Here is a 19,141-nt window from a genome sequence, read left to right as displayed (position 1 = left end):
GCCGGGGGATACGCAGCAGTGGAGGCCACATCTGGGCAGAGGGACCCCACTCTTTCCCGGACAACGACATCTGTGCCCGGATGTGCTCACCGCTGTGCCTCCAACTCGACCCAGAATAACCGCACCGGCTGCCAGGGCCCTGCTGCTCGGGCGGCTTTTCCTCATGGCGGCAAAGGGGGAGCCGCTCCGGACTCCGCAATCTTACAAAACAGAAGAGGTTTTTTTGTCTTTAAGTTTTTATGTATTTATTTTGAGAGAGAGAGGTAGAGACAGAACATGCAGGGGAGGGGCGGAGAGAGAGGGGGACAGAGGATCTGAATTGGGCTCTGTACCGTCAGCACAGAGCCCGACGCGGGGCTCGAACTCACAGACCGCGAGATCATGACCTGAGCCGAAGTTGCATGCTTAACCGACTGAGCCACCCAGGCGCCCTGGGAACTTACAAAATAAAGTCAAATGCTGTTGCTGGTTTTAGCTACGAAAAGCCGAGGCTCGAAATCGGTTCCTAAACCCAGTATCAATTAAGCAGATGTCGAAGACGGCTGTGCTAGAATTTCATTAATGAACATCGGACTGTCAGAGAGATCATGAAGTGAATTTTTCCTCCTCTGCCTTCTGCTCCTTCTGGCTCTGAAGCCTCGGGGAGGAAATTCTGATATATTCCTTCTCAGTGGAGGGGAGGTGGCCCAGAGGCCCTGGAAAAGGGTCACTTTCCAACCAATCACCGGTCACTTCCTCCCTGAGGAGCTCCACCCACAGACTGTTCCTTGCCAGAGGCTATTTATGCAAAGTCCGGGGTGTTTTGCCCACTTTTCGTCCTGTGCCACACGGAGCCAGTCACCTGGCCACCAGCCTGGTGGTGCTGTGTGCAAAGCAGCTTGATGTCTGTCCTGAGCCTGAAAACCTGTTCCTCCTCCCCCAGTGTCCCCATCTCTGTAAATGGCACTACCATCTGCCCAGCGGCTCGGCCAAAACCTCTGAGTGATTCTCTGATTCTCGACGCTCCTTCCCTCCGCCTTGCAATCCATCCACGAGCCCTGCCTGCTGACCCCCAAAACAGAACCCGCCCCACCTGCCACCGCCTCTCCAGAGCACCCACCGGCTCCCACCCGGACAACTGGTCTTCCTGATTCTGATCCGGTCCCCGGGCCACCGCCCCTCCACCCGCAGCCAGACTGAGCCACCGAGAACACGAATCATGCGTACTTGACCTGCTCAGAACAGCTCAGTGACCTTCCATCGGCCTTGGAAGAAAATCCAGACCTTCTCCCATCATTCTCCCCCTCATTCCCCACGTCCTGCTGCCCTCCTCTAAGTTCCTGGCCAGTCCATTCCTGCCACAGGGCTCTTGCACTTGTCCTTTGGCCTGGGATGTTCCTCCCCCAAATTCCCATGTGACCACCTCCTTCTGGAGGTGCAGGTCTCACGAGTGCCCTTCATACAACTGCCTCCCCCGTCCCCCACCACCCCCATGCTAGAGGTGCTACCCCTCACTGGGACCCTTGCTCCTGATCTGGTGTGGGAGAGACCCCGGTGGCCTATTGATGTAGGTTTCCCTTTCTTAAGAGGCTCTGATTTCAACCTTTAATGCACTGAGCTAGGAAATAAATACATTTCCTAGACGCTCTTGTAGCTAAACGTGCAAACGGTCCTCGCTTTGGCCTTCTAGATCAGTTCCGTGCCCAGTGATCCAGACCAGCGAGCTGACCTGGATGGGTTGCATCCACAATTGTCTTTACCCTCTGGCTTTGGGCTGGATTCGGCCAATGCGGGGCGGGGGCCCTGGTGGAAGATCAGCAGAAGCAGAAAGGGATGTTGGGGTATGGATGTCTCCAACACTCTCCCTGGGGTATCAACAGAGGGGGACGGCTCCTGTTGCGGGGGGGGACTCTCTGTGTCCCAGTAACCATTTGCCCCCTCATCCCCTTGGCCTTGGGGTGGGAATGGCTGCAGTGTTACTAAACAGATTTCCCCACACTTTAGCAAAATCTAGTTAAGCCCTCCTTGAATAATCCAAATTTGAGTGTGCCCCACATTTCTTGCTGAGATCATGTGGCTAATTAAATAAGTTCTGTCTGTGTTGTACGTGATGTCTGGAATGAGGTCCTTAAAGGGAGCCGACTTAACTTGAAGTCCATTCTTTTTACCCTTTTGCTTCCTCCTTCTCTGATGCCTGGAACGTGGCTCTGATAGATGGAGCTCCAGCAGCCATTCGGAACCATGAGGTGACCTTAATGACAGAAAGCCACACAGCAAGCATGGCAGGACGGAAAGGTAGAGGAGCTTGGGTGCCTGATAACCTTGAAGCCACCATGCCAGCCCTGGAATGCCAACTTCCAGATATTTCTATGTGAGGGAGAAGCAAAATTCTATCTTGTTTAAGCCCCTGTTATTTTATATTTTCTTTTATATGCAGCCAAACCTAATCCCAATATATTTAGCTTCCAGAATTTAAGTATCTCCCAAGTGTTGCTGAATTTAAAAAAAAAAAAAAAAAAAAAAAGGTCTTACAGGAATGTGCTTGGCAAGTTGAACACCAGGGTGGGTCTAGATGAGCCTTTCTTCCTCCCGAGATAACCTGCAGCCACATGTTTTTGTAACTCTGGTGAGAAATGCAAGAATGTCAGGGGTTGGTGTCTTAGGCCAGGCTGGGAGTTACGCTGATCTGCTGTCCAGAATCTGGGCACGCTGTCTCCTGGGCTTTCAGCCATTTGGCCCCTACAGAGTGCCCAAGCCTGAAATTTAGAATTGATTTCTGGAGATCAGTCTGCAGTACAGGGAGTGGTTTCCTCGTGTTCACAGATGGAAAGTGGAAAACAAGGGCCTGGCCAGAAACCCTCCCAAGCCTTTCTCTCAAAGGCCTGCCTCTCCCACACGGCAGCCGTCGGGGCCGGGGGCCCCCGCAACTTTACAGATCACAGATCCCCCTGGGAATCCGGTGAGGGTCTTGGACCCAGTACAGCACACACAGGCACGCAATCTACACACAATTCTGGCCCCCTCCCTGGTCGTCCCTCGCTCCCAGCCCTTCCGAACCTGTGCCTCTTCCCCGAACTCCTGACTCTGAACGCTGACTGCCTTGGACAGTTCCTTTTGATTTTTCACAGCCTCTGCCACTTACTAGGTCCAGAAGCGGAATGAGCTCCTGACCATCACTCTCCGCAGCTCTGTAAACAGAGACTCCCTCTTTGCAGTCACTCAGGCCAAAACCTTGGAGTTATTCACGACTCTTCTCTCCCACTCCACATCAGGCCCATCAGCACATCTTTTTATTTTTTTTAATAATTTTTAAAATTTTATTTATTTTAAGAAACAGAGCGGAGGAGGGGCAGAGAGAGAGGGAGAGAGAGAATCTCAGGCAGGCTCCGTGCTGTCAGTGCAGAGCCTGATGCAGGACTTCAACTCACGAACCGTGAGATCATGACCTGAGCCGAAACCAAGAGTCGGATGCTTAACCAACGGAGCCACCGGGCGCCCCGTTAGAAACGTTTTTTTAAGTGTTTATTTTTGAGAGAGAGAGACAGAAAGACAGAACGTGCGCGGGGGAGGGGCAGAGAGAGAGGGAGACACAGACTCGGAAGCAGGCTCCGGGCTCTGAGCTGTCAGCAAAGAGCCCAAAGCAGGGCTTGAACTCACAAACCAAGAGATCATGACCTGAGCCGAAGTCGGGCGCTTAACCGACTGAGCCACGCTTATCAGAGCACATCTTATCAGCACCACCTGATAACTAGGTATAGCATCGACCCCCCTCGCCCCACCTCTGGTCTGAGTGGCCATCGCCTCGTGCTTGGACTCCTGCCGTAGACTCCGCACCAGGCTCCCTGCCCTCACGACACCCCTTCAGCTCATTCTCCATATCATAGACAGAGGGGTCATATTAACACGTAAGTCGGATAATGTCCCTCTTCTGCTCAGCGTCCTCCATTGGTGTATCGCTTACAAAGTCAAAATCCTCCCTCCCTCTGGTTCAAAGACCCTGCATGGTCCACCCTTCTGCCATCACCCCATTACGTCTCAGAAATCACCACTTCCTGGACGTTTGCTCACATTGCCCTGTTGTCCTGACCTCTTTGTGGCTCTGAGCCTGCCAGGACCCCTTTGTCCCTCAGGGCCTCCATCCCCCCTGTTCCCTGTGCCTGGAATGCTCTTCCTGGGGGAACTCCCTTCACTGGCGTCCTCACCTTCTCTGCCCCAATGTCCCCTTCTCAGTACAGAAAATCATAACTCTCTTTCCTTCTCCTTGCTGCCTTCCGTTCCTTCCTTTATCCCTCCCACCACTTTTCACGATCGTAGGCACTATAGACTTATAAATCTTTTTTATTAACTCTCGCACTAGTATGTAAGCTCCATAAGAGTAGAGATTTTGCCTCTTTTGTTTGCTGCTGGATCCCCTTCAGCACATGGTAGGTGCTCAGTGAGTATCTGTTGAATGAATGAGTCTGGCCTGCCCTTTGAGCCAGCACCCTGCTTTGGAGAGAGCCCTGTGAGCGTGCCCTGGGCATTTCCTGAGCATTGGCTGTAGGGCTGGCACCTGCCTTCTTCTGGCACCAGTGCTTGGATTTTTCTTTAGGGAAGAATCACACCTAACTCCCTCTCCCAATCCTCATGGCTCATGTGGGGTTGGCCCCAGGCCTGACGCCAGGGATGTGCATGCGACCCAGGCCAGCCAGTCACTGCATTCCATGCACCCCTCCGATGGTTCGGGGTCGACCAGCTGTCCCGGAGAGTACCAGCCCCAAGATACTTCGTTTGGGGACATTTATTGGTACCTGTGGGAGAAGGACCCTCTCTTTCTACAAGGATGGCTTGCTGTAACAATGCGGGTCTGGTGATGCCAGGTGGAAAGCTGGGTGGAGGGTGAAGCCAATTTGGAGGAGAGCTGAGTTTGCAGGGATGGATTGATAGATGAGAGCCAGATGGAGTTCTGGATCCAGCCATACCTGAAGCTCAAAATACGCTTGGATTTTTTATTTACACGAGTCAAACTCCTTTTTTTTTTTTTTTGGTATGGTCAGTCTAGTTGGAATTGGGTTTCTGTCACTCATCACTGAGAGAACCCAGACTGACAGAAAGGGGTTGTGATACGTGTGTTTTTATAGCCACTGGAACACCTGTTCCCATGGTATTTTACAGCCCTCCAACAGTATCACCTGGCTGCCTTTATCACCCCAAACGGCACAATTCTGTTCACACGGTCTGAAAACCAGTAATCTGAGGGGGCACCTTGTTGCTACCCTGCGTGGACCCTCAGGAGATCAACAGTGGAAAATCAGTGCCAGACTTTCTGGGGTGTGGGGGTCTGTCTCCGCAACCCTCGGGCACAAGAGCTCCCATATTAGTGGGGCTCCAATATGAAAAGCCTGTGACTCCCACCTGGCAAGTCCTTCCCTCTCCCAGCTTCCATCCGACTGGGTCAAGGAGAACGTGTCGGGGACGTGTCACTGCCCGCGCTCTTTGTAACAAAGACACGCCAGCCTTGTGGGAGGCCGACTCTTGCTGAAACGCAAAAACACTGCTGTTCTCACCGTGCCTGCTTTTGCAGTGACCTTTTACAAAAGACAACGGGTCCCGGTTTCTCACTTACGCTCATAATTGAAGGCTTCCTTTAAAAATAATATTTAAGCTTCAGAAAGCAAGTCCAGTTAAGTAAAATCTCAAATGACAGGACAGACGGGCCGGGGACGCTGCAAATTTTCTCTCGCTCCGTGAGGACCGCGTCTAACTCATCGAGCCTGCCTGAGCCATGAAGGCTCACCAACGGTTTGGCTGGATCGAATTAGACCAATAAGCCTTGGTAGGGTCTGTCAGTGCCACAGCCTATCTGACCGAACGACACGTGCAAACAAGACTGGCTCCTGTGTGCTTCTCCTTCTCTTATCCTTCTGGTAAAGAAGGCAAGCCAAGACCCCGCCGGTCTCCAAGGATCACCCAAACACAGGGATTTTACCCACTTTGAAAGTGGATTGAGAACCGAGGCTACTTACTGACCACTGTGCCCGGGAACCAGTTCCCCTGGGCAGCCGGCACTTCTGAGTGACAGCTCGGGGAAGGGTGTCAGATGCATGTGAGAAAAGAGAAAATGAACGTACAGCCTCCCCTCCCCCTGCCCCAACCTCGCAAATCAGGACACAGGACGAGCCCCTCTTCTGTCTGGGTCCCGTAACGGTTCTCTCAACCAGACCCTAATTAGGATGGACGGCTGTTCTCCACCCGGGACTGGAAGGAAGCCTGGAATTAGCTCAGTCGAGAAGTCTTCAGCCCTGAGAACCGTCAGAACTGCCGCACGGATGAGCAGAAAATAGCAGATGATAAATTTTTTAGGACCACCCTCTGTGTGCCAGTTGTACTAGACTGTGAGATAATGTGCTGGCCTTTTTGGGAACATGCATTATTGATCTGGGTCTGTCTAGTGGTTTATAAAAAGCCCACCATCCCTTCCCCCCACCCCCCCCCCACTACCACCTTCCCATCCCTCACCTCCTGAGAGCCGCACAGCCTCCTTCAGAAGCCGGTTCCTGCTGTGGGAGGGGTGGGGGCTCGAGCGTGGAGGGAAGGTTTGCACCGATCTCTGCAGGGTGGTGCTGCTGGGTGGGAGCTGACAGACGCCAGCTCTAAATGCCCCGAATCCACTTCCTGGAATTTATCTTTCAGAAACGCTTGCTTGCGTGAGCGAAGATGCATGTAGAAAGGCATTCCCGGCAATGATATTTGTGACAGTGAAAACCAACTAACACACACGCTAACGATCTAGAAGCCACCCAACAGCCATTCGAGGAGACTGGACCATGGGGCTCTGGGCTTAGATCTTGTTTGGCCATGCTCTGGCAGTGTGGCTGTGACCCTGGATAAGTAACTCCATTTCCCCTAATCGCTCCCTCTGTAGCCCCTGCTCTCCTCCTTCCTGTGTCCTTATCATAGATCCTTTTTTTCTTTTTTTAAAATAGGCTTCACGCCCAGTGCAGAGCTCAACGCGAGCCTTGAACTCACGACTCCGAGATCAAGACCTGAGCTGAGATCAAGAGTCACCCAGGCAGCCCTGATCCTTTTTTTTTAATATTTGCATATCCTCTTGGTTTCACTCAGGAGTCACAGATGTAAACTTATAATCACTTGCTGACACGTAGCTTAGCTGGACGTGTTGCTCCCAAAAGTGGCTGTTCAATCGCTCACCTTGGTTCAGGCCCCAAATCTAGGAGGTGCCCTTGATCTTCCTCTTTTCCGTAGCCCCCACATTCAACCATCCACTGGTGCCTCATTGGTGCCACTGCTCCCACCCTGGTCCATGCTCCCGTCATCACCTGCCCAATTCGTTCATGCCTCCGACTGGGGCTACCTGTCTCTGCTTTTGCTCTCGGCAAGCCAGTTTCAACGCAACGGCCAGAGGGATCCTGCTGGAATCTGAGTCCGCTCACGGCCCCCTGCTAAAGGCTCCCTAATGCATATCCATTTCACTAAGAAGAAAACTCTAAACCCTCGTCATGGCCACAAGGCCCCTCATGACCTGTTCTCAGTCGACTCCTGGCCTCCTCTCTTTCCACTTCTAGCCCGGCTCCCTCCAGCCCACAGGCTTTCTCCATCTGTCCGAACCCGCCAAGTTCATTGCTAACTAACATAGCGTCTTTGCCTTTGCTGTTCTCTTGACCTGGAATGCCCCTTTCCCTCTAGCTCCCAGCATGGTGCACTGCACAGAGTGGATGCTTAATAAATTATCTGCTGAATGCATGAGTGGACGTTCCCGGAGTCTGGTACTCCCGAGCATGACTACCGTCGAGGGGCCCCGTGAAGCAAGACCATTGTGCTCTGAGATCCAGGTGCTGTCTGCAAAATTCCCCCAGAAACAAAACTTGCATCCTTATGGCCATGACCTATGGACTCCCCATGGTTATCCAACACGTTTCCAGCTAAATGCTGCTGGAGAGATAGGGATTATATGTGTGAAATTGTCAATAAAAGTTCTGGGCTTTGATTGCTTCCTGGCTGCAAGTTCTTTTTGCCCTTGATAACCTCCCGGAGAAAAATCTATACTTGTAATCATTAATACAAATCATTATAAGGAGCAGCTTGGATGGATATAAATCACCACTTCTTAGCAGTTAAAAAGACTCGTGTGTGCTTTTAATAATGGATCCAGTCGTGCTTGAGACTTGACCACATTCTTAGGTTTGGCTGCAAAGGCTTTAAATTTGTTGCCACCAGTAATATTCAAACGTCCTTTGACAGTGGATAGAGGCTAAAAGCCCACCCCTCCCCTGGCCAACCACTGGCACTCTTGACCGCAACCCATGACAGCCTCCAAGATATGGCTCCAGCCTCTCTCTCCGGTCTCCTATTCCATCCCCCTGCCCCAAGCTCCAGCCCCATCTGGCTCCTCACTCCTGCCTCAGGGCCTTTGCACATGCTGGCTCCCTTGCTTAGAAGTCTTGTCCCAGATCTTCACAATACACAGCGCTGATGGTTCGAAGGGAAACTACAGAAGCAAAATGCACAAGGATGTGTGCTGTCCAATACGGTAGCCACAAGCCACAGGTGGCTACCGAGCACCCGAAAGGCGGCTAGTCCTAAATGACTCGCGCTCTTGCCGAGAAGTAGACGCCAGATTTCAGAAACAATATAAAAACTGTAAACGATCTCATTGACGACTTTCTGTATTGACTACATGTTGAGATGATTATCATTCGGACAGACGAGGTTAAACAAAAGATGTGATTCATTTCACCTGTTTTTCAAACTTCAAAAAAAGTGTAGCCACTAGAAAACTTTAAAATTATTTGTCATTTGCATTCGTGGCTCGCATTGTATTTCTCTAGGGCAGTTCTGTATAGGGTTTACTGGTGGAGAAACGGAACCCCCAAAATCAGTGAATTCGGGGGGGGGCGGGTGGAGAAGACACAAGCTAGGGAGAAAGAAGGTTTACCCTGGGAAAGCCCCCCAGAGGTGAGCTGGAAATATAGGTGGAGTCCCCCCGCCGCCCAGGAGAGCAGAAGGTCCAGCTAGGCTGACCTGTGGACGGCTCACTCTTGGTGGCCTCATTTGTGAGGCTTCTCCTTGTGCAAGGAAACACGTGGTGGGCGAGAAAGGCCTCGTGCAAATGCAGCGCCCGCAGCTCAGGTGGACCAGACGGGAGGGTTTACGCAGTGGGGCAAGGAGCGGCCAGGGGTGCTCGCGTGGGGGATAAAGGCGCTGAGGTTGTGAGCTCAAGGGGCCCTGGTCACAACTGGCCGTCGGTCCAAGTGAACTGAACCCCGGCGAGGGTCCCCGTCCTCACCCGCTTTACCCGGAGCCAAAGCACTGCCAGGGGAGGGAGTCCCGACCAGAGTCGGCCAAGCTCATCCTTCGGAGGCACCATCTTTGCGAACGGGGTCGGGTCACTAGGAATAGTGTCCACCCTCCCTGTCCCTGGATGCCACCAAGGAACACCGAGCCCACCCAAAGCTGGGGTTGAGATTAGAGGGGCAGGGCCCACATGTGCACGTGTGGGCACGTACACACACACACACACACACACACACACACACACACACACTCCGGCTGGCTCCTTCTTCGTTTCAGTGTCAGCTCAAACATCACCCCCTCCGGGAGCCCCTCCAGGATTAATTACGGATCCGCAGCAGCTCCCGCCGCCCCATCCGGCACAGCGCTCTCATTCCCCTCCCCTGCGCCTTTCTCCCTTCTCGAGATTACTTTATGTGCGGGCTTGCAGCGGTGATTATCCATGCCCCTCGCTCCACGAGAGTGGACGCAATGTGCCTGTCTTACCCATCACTGAAGTGCCAGGCCCTGCGAGACTGCCTGGCACACAGCAGGTACTCAGTAGCAGCTGGGGGAAAGTCACGAACCGGTCTATACATCTCTTCTCCTTAAGACTTTTGGAGAAATCCAGCTGCCTTAGGGGTAAGTTGGAGACCCCTGACCCTGAGGCCCAAGCTGCAAATGCACACGTGTGGGTCAACCCCCCACCGCCGTGACTTGGTCTTAATCCACTAGAAGTGAGCTCCACAGGTCTACACAGCCGACCTGCGTCAGGAGCCTCAGACCCAGGACAGGGACCCTGGGTAGGTAGTGCCTGCTGGCCAGCTGCTTACCAAGCTCCACGTCCTGGTCGTCCGTCAGCACCAGGATGATGTTGGGGCGGATGTTCCTGCGGTCCCTCTGGAACCTGCCTTTGAGGCGGTGGTGTGACAGGAAGGCCGAGCTTCCGCCCAGGAGAGAGAAGACGGTGGCGGAGAGCAAGCAAAGCAGGAGGCCGGGGGATGCCATCTTCCCGCGCTGCTGGCCCGTCACCTCTGGCGGGACGCAGGGGCCTGAAGTCGCGTCTTGTGGATTTGCTTCTTCTCCCTTCTTCCCGCTCTACTCACGGATCTAGAGTAGGAGGAGAAGAATCAGGTCAGTCTTTACGTAAAGGCCGCCTGACGGCTGGGCTTGCATAATGATTTCTGGCACGGACAGCGAGGGCGTCTCTGATCAGGGGTAGCCACAGCCGAGAAAACCTAACTCGGAGAAAGTTACGAGCAGAGGATTTGCAATTCACAATTCGCTCGGGCCACAGAGCGGCCGGAGAGCCTTCTCTGACCGCTTCTGCAGACAGACCCCCCCTCCCTGGACCAGCGATCCTCCGAATGTGCTGGCGGCGGCCCACGTCCAAGGTCGGATAACCAGCCGGCCCCCGAACCATCCGACCCGCTCGACAGACAGATCAGCCCCAGAGAAAGGAAAGGAAGGAGCCCAGTCTGGGGGAGCTGATATTTCTGGACGTCCCCTCTCCGCCGGCACCGGGGGGGTCGAGGTGGGGAGAGGTGAGCCGGATGGAACCCCAGCTCTTGGGCAGCATGTGGCCCAGGGAGGGATGTGCAGGTGTGGCACTGAACAACTCCGTGCGTCGCTCACCCTCCGGGTGTCTCCGCCCGGCCAGCAAGGAACCTTGGTTTTCCCACGGATAGAATGGGGACACGAGGGTGTTACGGGAGCCCCAGCCAGTGGGGGTGGGTGTGAAGGCCCCCCGCAGACAGACCCCACAGCTGGGCAACTCATTCGCACTGGCTTTAAGTGGCAGAATAAACACGACAGAGGAGAATGTTGAGGGCTAAAAAAGCCGTGGGGGAAGAGCCGTCAGTTGGCCGCGACCTCGGTCACCCCTGAACCCAGGGTCGGACGGGCTCCCCAGCGAACTGGGGGGAGAGCAGGCGGGATGGCGAATCTTGGCTCGGGCAGGTCTGATCTGGTTCTGCTCCTTGCTCTCTGTGGTCATTTTTCTACTTCTTGAGGAAATGAGCCTTCAAGTCCTTCCACATATAGACTTCTGGTCTCATTTATTTAAAATGAGAGAGAGCGAGAGAGCGAGAGAGCGAGAGAGCGAGAGAGCGAGAGAGCGAGAGCGAGCAGACCTGTCAAGAGGAAACCAAGCTCATTGGAGGTGGGCTGCATGACCTTGAAGGATTGTTTGCCAGCCTCCCCTCCCCCACCACTGCCGGCCCCAAGTCACAGCTCGGGGAACTCATCGAGGGCTCCGGTCCGCAGAAGGGGATGTGCCGCTACAACGCCCCTCGAAGAGGGCCCCCCACTTTCCCTCACGGCGCCCCCACCCTCCATTCTCTCCAGGACGGACAGCAGGATCCTCCTAGGATGGAAATCCCATCCGCAGGCCTGGCCCAGGCCGAGACCAGCAAGGGGCTCAGGGCGCAACACAGAGGGGACACTCACTCCACGTGGTGCCGGTGCAGGGCATTCACCTTCGTCCCAGTTCTGTCCCTCACCTGCTCGGACTGTCCCTCAGCTTCTCTGCTCAAGGAATACAAGGCACACTCCATGCCAGGGCCCACAGGGGATCCAAGTGATCCAGCCCCAGCCTACCTCTCCTTAGTCCTCCCAATCGCTCCCCAGCCCCACCGGCTTCTTTCTGTTGCTCGGACAACGCAAGCTTGCTCCTGCCCCAGGGCCTTTGCACTTACTCCTCCACAAGCCTGGAAGAGCCCTCTCCCAGATTTTCTATGCTGGGCTCACTCTCCTCTGCTAAGTCTCGGCACAAACATCACCTCCTCAGTAAGGCCTGCCCTGATTGCCCTTATCTAACGTGGTGCCCCCACCTGAGACACCCTCTGTGTTTTATAACCTGTTTTATTCTCATAGTCCCTACTGCGACCTGCAATTATCTTATTTGCCCAGTTCTCCCCACTAAAGGGTCAGCTCCACGAGGGTAGCAAAGAGGCCTGTGTTATGCACAGCTCAGTCCCCAGCACTTAGGCTAAGCCTGGTACATAGTAGGTGCCAAATAAATATTCAGATGGCTAAAGGAAAGGAGATCTTGTCAAGGTCTTCTGAGTTCTGCAGAGGGAGGGCCATGCGGTAACCCCAGTCTGGAGGCTTGGAAGCATTGCCGACCCCCTCATCCCCCAGGAAGGGTCCCAGGGTGGGCTGCTCCCTCCCTTTGATCCATTTTCCACCCTGCTCTGGGCCCCAGGAAGCCACTCTGACCTCTGCAGACTGCACTTGCCTCATCTCCTGCTTCCTGCTGGTTCTCGCCTCTGCTGGGAGGCTGCCGGGCAGGGGGAGGTAGGAAATCAGGCTCCTTATTCCCCTCTGCCCCCTCCCTGGCACCAGCGGTGTCCCAGCGCCTCTGTCTCTCTAGTCTGGCCACTGTTCCAGCTCGCCTCCAGTCCTGGGGGCACCTCTCCCTCCTCTTGCCCCTGCAGGCTTGTGGGTAGCGCGGCTCCCCTCCCTTGCTGGCTCCTTCCGGGTGTTGCAAGATTCCTTGTTTGCTCTCTTAACCCAAACTGGCTCTGGAAGTGGTGCCTTCGATGGTCACTGCCCAGGGCAGGCTGAGAGCAGGAGCAGGTTCCACGGGGTGCTCCCCCCTGCCCGCCCCAGGGGCCTCCGACAGGCCATCTGTGCAGATCGGGGAGATGCGGATCACGTTCTCAGGGGAGCTGACCGGGGAACCGGGACTTTCACAAGACCCGAGGGCAAGAATCGGCTCCCGTCTCGAGACCTCTCGACAGCCAGAGCCACCGCATCAACCGTGTATTGAGGACCTGCCGTGTGCCACACGGCGGGATGGTTATGACACGGATGCTGGAGCCACTTGCTGAGGGACCCCGGGCAGATAGCCCCTCTGTGCCTTGGCTTCCTCATCTATAAAATGGGCGTGAAGGACGAAACGGGTTAATACAGGGTGCCGAGCCTGCAGCCTGGCGCACGGAATTAACCGGAACACGTCACACAAAGTACACCTTCGCCGGACGATGATCCCTGTGGCCGTGGCTGGGCTGTGACGGGCACATTCCGCCTGCAGAACCTCCCCCGCTCCCAACAACCCCTAGTGCTGCCCCCACGTTACAGTTGAGAACTGAGCTTAATCACCGTCCTAAGGTTCCCCAGAGAGAAAATGGCAGAGACGGCCTCACCCCTGCTCCCCGGCCGGCTCAGCGCGCCCCCGCCCCCCTGCACATTTCCCAACCTCCTCTGTTCCAGTGCCAGAGCCCCGTTCCTGCTACATCTGCACAACCCTTCCATTGTGAAATGGCCTCATTTAAAAATAAAAACACGAATACATGTTTTTGAAAAAGCAGACCTTCTATCCCAGGGTCAATGGAAAATCGGCAGCCCTTTTCCATCAAACTAACTCACACAAAATGAAAGAAAGGAGACACGCAGCCTCACGGCTTCTAGTTCCTTCCTAAGGCTCTGAGCCGAGCCCTGGGCCTGTCTGCTCTCCCCGCCCCTGCACACGCTCTCTTTTTTAAGGGAGACCAGCAGGTGTTGGAAGGGGTCAAAGGGCATCAGCACCGTTCTGCTGGGGGCGGGGGAGGAACGTGAGGCTGGGAGAGGATTGAAAAAAACCCACGCTCCGTCATTTCATCGGTCCCTGAGTTACCCCAAATCGTGGGGTGGTGCCCAAATCATGTTGTTTATCAGCCTGTGTCCCACCTGCCCCTGGCAATACACCAGGATGCTTTGTGCTTTAACGGATGTGCCAACCAGCCCCACGGCTTTGTCTGTGAAACGCACACTCCTGTTCCTTCAGACGGACATCAGGCCCCAAGATGACAGTGAGAGAATTTCCAAGGGAGGCCCCACAGGTGTCATCTATCAGAAACAACAACAGCAAATCCCCTGCGACACGTTCTACGTTTCCTCCGCATCTCCGCCCATCGATATTATACCCGTTTGATGGATGAGGAAGGTGAGGCACCGAGAGTTAAAAGTACTTTTCCATGGGCACGTGGTTAGAGCAGCAGCAGACACGGGTTCAAACGCAGCCTGGCTTGGCCGGGCTGCTCAACCAGAACCTCCTGGAAGCAGACTGCTGGGCCAGTTCGGGAGTCTCCCAGCCTCAGTTTCCTCACTTGCAAAACGCAGCAGGCGGTGGCCAGGTGTCCTCCGAGGGTCTTTTGGGCTCTGGGCCTGTGCTGTGGAGGGAGGTATGGAGCTGGGAGCTGCAGCCCGGACGGGGAGCCCTGGGTTGGAGGGTGGGCAGAGCTGGGAGACGCGGGTCAGCTGGACTCTGTTCCTGGCACCCAGGTTGGCCCTCTCGTGCCCTCCCCCACCCCCAGCCCCCTTCCTCCCCTCCCCCCCGTTCCCAGGCAACTACAACCCGCCGGCCAGGATGCTCCCCCTCTGGATGGGAGGCAAAGCTCTGCACCCAGAGACTTGAGAGTAACAGGAGCTAATTATTTCATCAGAAGGTCGATTTTCGATGAATTCCCCCAGCTCTGACTTCCCCTGGCTTTGTGCCAGCCTCTCTCTGGATGCTGAAGAAATCAATTAAAAATGACACAAGGGAACCTGCCTCCATTTTTTTCCTTCTTGGTAAAGGATTCAACGTGGCTGAACAGGAATCCATATAGCACCAGCGGACTGACGTTCTGTCCGTCCCTTGGATACTTCCTCTCACACCCACCAGCTCGCCGCAACGTCCATCTGGCTCCTTCTCTTCGTCCTGTGTCTTCTCGCCGACCTTGGCAAAGGCTTCCCAGCCCAGAAAGGCGGCTCCAGAAACGACTAACGTCCCAAGTGTTCAGCAACATCACTCCTGCTTCTAGATTTATCTGTTAATCTGCAGAGAGGAACAAGTCCCCGGGGGGAACCGATGACCACCCCCCCGGCCCCATGCACCATAGCTTCGGGGAGCCTCCCTGGATCTCATCCAGGCCCTGTCCAGAAAGACCCACATGGTACGCTTCCTGTGTGGATCCCCAAATTCAACAAGAGTGTCCTTTGCAACAGGAAGCACCAGGCCCAACACAGTAAACGCCCTCAAGGAACAGTGACGAAGAAGAATACAACTTATGGGGTGCTTCTCACAGGCCCCACCCTGGGGGGTTCATTCGTGCTCTCTGGCTCCCGGTGGGGTTTGGGCAAGGGGGGACACTGCCAGGGGGTGGTCCACCCAGCTGCTGGGAACTGACCACTTCCCTCTATCGCTGCTGGGGGCCTCCGTGGCGGGTGGCCCTCTCCGGGTTCCAGCAAATGCTCCCCACCGTCCCCAGTCCCAGGGCTCTGTATTACTCATTTTCTTATATTCTGCTCACGCCTTTGTGGGAGGCCACAATCTGTTTCCTGCGGGGCCCTGGATGGATAAAGCAAGCAGACCTCACGGCTGAGCTCCACACCCTGACATCCTGACCCCACAGCCCTCTCCGGCCTCCTAGGCTCACTTGGTAACCCAGGAATGAGGCAAGAAACTGAGGTTAAGCGCGTTGCGCAAACAGGAAGAAGGGAAAAAACCCCTGCTGGCCTGGGGAGGGGGCAGTCAGAGGGCTGCCTGGAGGAGGTCTTACGGAGTCAAGTTTAGGAAGCCTAAGGGGAAGGAAGCTCGGAAGAGTCCCCAGGGTTTTTCTGAATTAGAGGGTGGAGGACAGGGTGCATCAGGCAGGGCAAATGGCCTGAGCAGACGGCAGGCAGAGTGGGAGGGAATGTAAATGTGTGGTCCCGAACTTCACAAGACCAGAAGTTGTCTAGACAGGGGACGACACAGGTACATCTGTTAAACCTGACACTCCCCTGGTAGCTCTTCTTCTGGGCCGCGGGTTTTTCCCAGCCTTCTCTCTGGGCTGTCCAAGAAACGACAGGAGCTCCTGTAACCTGTGGGCCCAGGTTTTGTGTTCCCTACCCCCGGGCCAGGGCATCTGGTAGCTCTCTGTTCTTGGAATTCTAGCCGGAGGCACGGAGGCACGCACAGGACAGGATGCAGGACAAGAGAAGAGTCTTTCAAAGGGAGGAGGGAAGGATCAGGTTTCAAGACAAGGGCTCAGGCTCTAGAAAGCAAATCAGGGCAGAAAGAAAAGGGCTTAAAACTCCACTGCCGCCGTAACTATTCATTCAACAAGAAACCCTCAAAGGCCTACTATGTGCCAGGCACAGTTCCTGGCACGGTGGATAAAGCAGTGGGAAAAAAAAAAAAGTCCCTGTCCTCGAGGAGCTGACCCTCTAAGGAGTCAACACATCCAAAGCCGGAGTTGAAAAACTCCAGCTAAAAGTGTGAAGTGTGAGAAAGCAGGGCTAGACGGAATGGCAAACCACGGTGAACTCTTAGGACAGGGCCTTGGAGTGGAGTTAGAGCTCAAAGACAGTTTAGAAACAATGTATTCAAGGTCTCGGAAAGCCCCGAACATCACAAGGTTTTGCATGTAACCTGAGTGGGCGTTGGAGAGGCCACGTCATTCACGGGCCCAAATATCTGAGCATCTATGTGCAAGTCTTGTTTCATGACCAGAGATAAAAAGCAGACACACATCTCACGGAGCTGACAGAGTAGAGAAAGCCACGCAGACAGATCCGTGCTACAATGTGGCAGGAAATGGATACAGAAGGGGTGGAGGTAGGGTCTGGAGCCAGACTGCTGGGGTGCAAATCTTGGCTGCACTCTGGACTAGTTGGGCAAGTGCCTTAACCTCTTGGGGCCTCAGTGTCTTCGAATGTCAAGTGGGGTCAATGACAGCACTTAACAGTTATGAGGACAAAATGGCCTCATGCCAATGAAGCCCGTAGAATAGAACTGCATACAGTAAGTCCCATATACGTGTTAGCTAGCATTTTTTTGTTGGGTTTGGGCCAACTTTTTTTTTTGAATGTTGGTTTATTTATTTTTGAGAGAGAAAGAGAGAGAGAGAGAGAGAGAGAACAGACGGACACGCAGAGGAGGGGCAGAGAGAGAGGGAAAGAGAGAGAACCCCAAGCAGGCTCTTAGCTGTCAGCACAGAGCCCATCTCGGGGTTCGAACTCACGAACTGTGAGATCACGCCCTGAGCCGAAATCAAGAGTGGGATGCCTGACCAACTGAGCCACCCGGGCACCCTGGGCCAATTTCCTCTCTGTAACAGCAGCAGTTTTCATTTGGGGATCCTCGGTCCATTAATAAGGTTCAAATCAGACCCCAGCTGCAGAGCGGACCGTGTGATCCAGACCTGCGCCCATCAGAGCCTCCAATCCCTCTGCCTCGGTGGTTGGCCAGGCGCTCTGGCCTCACTAGGAAGAGATGTGGACTCTTTCCAACAGGCTAACTGGTTCTATGTCATTCCACCAAGGGAGTAAAGGAAGACTGACACCATCGTGCCTCACGCAGAGGTTGGAATGAAGCCAAGAGACAGAAGGAAACCGAGCGGAGCAAGGGAACGTAGTTGCGTTTTGACAACATTTGAGACCCGGATCCAGCTAAGCCCGAAGGAGGAAGATTTTCCTCTGGGTTCTTGGTTTCAGGCGCCAATAGATCCCTTTTTCTCCTTTGGCTGGTTTCAGCTGTTTTCTTTCTTTCTTCTTAGGTCAGCTTTCTCACACGTTGACTCCTCAGGGACAGGAATCAAATTCTCTTTGTTTCTTGGGTCACTCCAAGTTGCCTTCTCTGTCACTTGCAACCGAAGGAGCCCGCATGGTAGAACAAGCCGGAGGCGAAGCGCTGACTCAGGCGGCCTCCCAGCCGCCTTCTGCCTCTGTGTAGAAACCTGACAACATGGCTTGCTGGCCCTTGGCCGGGGCCTGAGCCCAACTCGGTCTTAGCGTCGGCAAACTGCCCTCATCCTTCTTTGTCAACTGATAAGAACAAGGTGGTGTGGCAAAGAGAAGGAACGTGGGTGTGGGAGTCAGGAACTCTGGTCCTGATCCGGTCTTCGTTTCCTCACCTGCCAAGCAAAATAGACTGTTCCCTGGGCACGGCCCTGGAGCCTGGGATGGGTGGAGTCTGACAGGTGGGGAGAGGGCCTTCCCTGGCCTCCCTCCTGGAAGCAGGCACATCCAAGGTTTGTTTCCTCGGAACACTCATCACGACACGTGATTCTTGATGGGCTCTTCTGTTCCGGTCTTTATTTGTGGGGGTTGTTTTTCCACCGGAAGCTCCACAGGGGCAGGGCTGTCTCTTTTCTAAATCCACAGCCCCAGCTCCTGCCCCCGCCGCCGTGCCCATTCTTCCAGTTAGCCAACAAATATTTACTGAGCACCTACTACGCACAGGCCCTGTTCTACATGCTGGTGATCCAGAAATGAACGATCTTGCATGAATAAGGCACCAAAAGAGATCACAGGCACGAGGCGATGAGTCCTCAGGAGCGGAGGCAGGAGAGGGAGGTCAGAAGTGACGGTGGGGGTGGGAGGAAGGTTGCATCTTTAGAGAGGGGAGTCAGCAGAGTCCTGTAGGAGGTGAAGGAATGTGCTTGCAGACATCTTAGGGGAATGGTGTTCCAGGCATAGGGAAGAACAGGTACAAATGTCCTGGGGGAGGAGCGGACCTGGGAGTCTAAGGAAGGTAAAGTGGGCAAGTATGGCTGGGGCGGAGCTGAGTGAGGGGAAGGCTCATTGGGAGAGGAGGACCTGGAAGGTTTCAGCCTGGGAGTACTGAGATTGGATGTAGGTTTTAATAGGGCAGGCCTTAACAGAACAGACTGCAGGGAATGAGGGTAGATGCAGGAAGGCCAGTGAGACAGCTGCCCTGGACCGTGCTTGGACCAGGACAGGGGTGGTGAGGGGGCTAGATGTGACATTCTCGATACTGATGAATGAATGAAAGAGTGAATGAACGAGTGAGTGAATGAACAAGTGAATGAATAAGTGAATGAATGAATGAGTGAATGAAAGAGTGAAGGACTGAGTGAAATGAACAAATCAATGAATGAGTGAATGAGTGAGTGAATGAGTGAATGAATGAACGAGTGAACGA

General features: G+C 54.4%; 1 protein-coding gene across 1 annotated transcript in view; it reads right to left on the bottom strand.

Annotated features, from left to right (window-relative positions):
* The window catches only part of SULF2 (sulfatase 2), a 91,529-nt gene extending 81,162 nt beyond the window's left edge, over positions 1 to 10,367 (bottom strand). Inside the window, exon 1 of the mRNA XM_049649924.1 lies at positions 10,083 to 10,367. Coding sequence (XP_049505881.1) covers positions 10,083 to 10,257 — 175 coding nt within the window. The 5' untranslated portion in view covers positions 10,258 to 10,367. The remainder of the gene's footprint in view (positions 1 to 10,082) is intronic.
* Between the last annotated feature and the right edge of the window lie 8,774 nt (positions 10,368 to 19,141).

The sequence above is a fragment of the Panthera uncia genome (assembly GCF_023721935.1).
Source record: "Panthera uncia isolate 11264 chromosome A3 unlocalized genomic scaffold, Puncia_PCG_1.0 HiC_scaffold_11, whole genome shotgun sequence".
Classification (NCBI taxonomy): Eukaryota; Metazoa; Chordata; class Mammalia; order Carnivora; family Felidae; genus Panthera; species Panthera uncia.
This window is presented reverse-complemented; position numbering and strand designations above follow the sequence as displayed.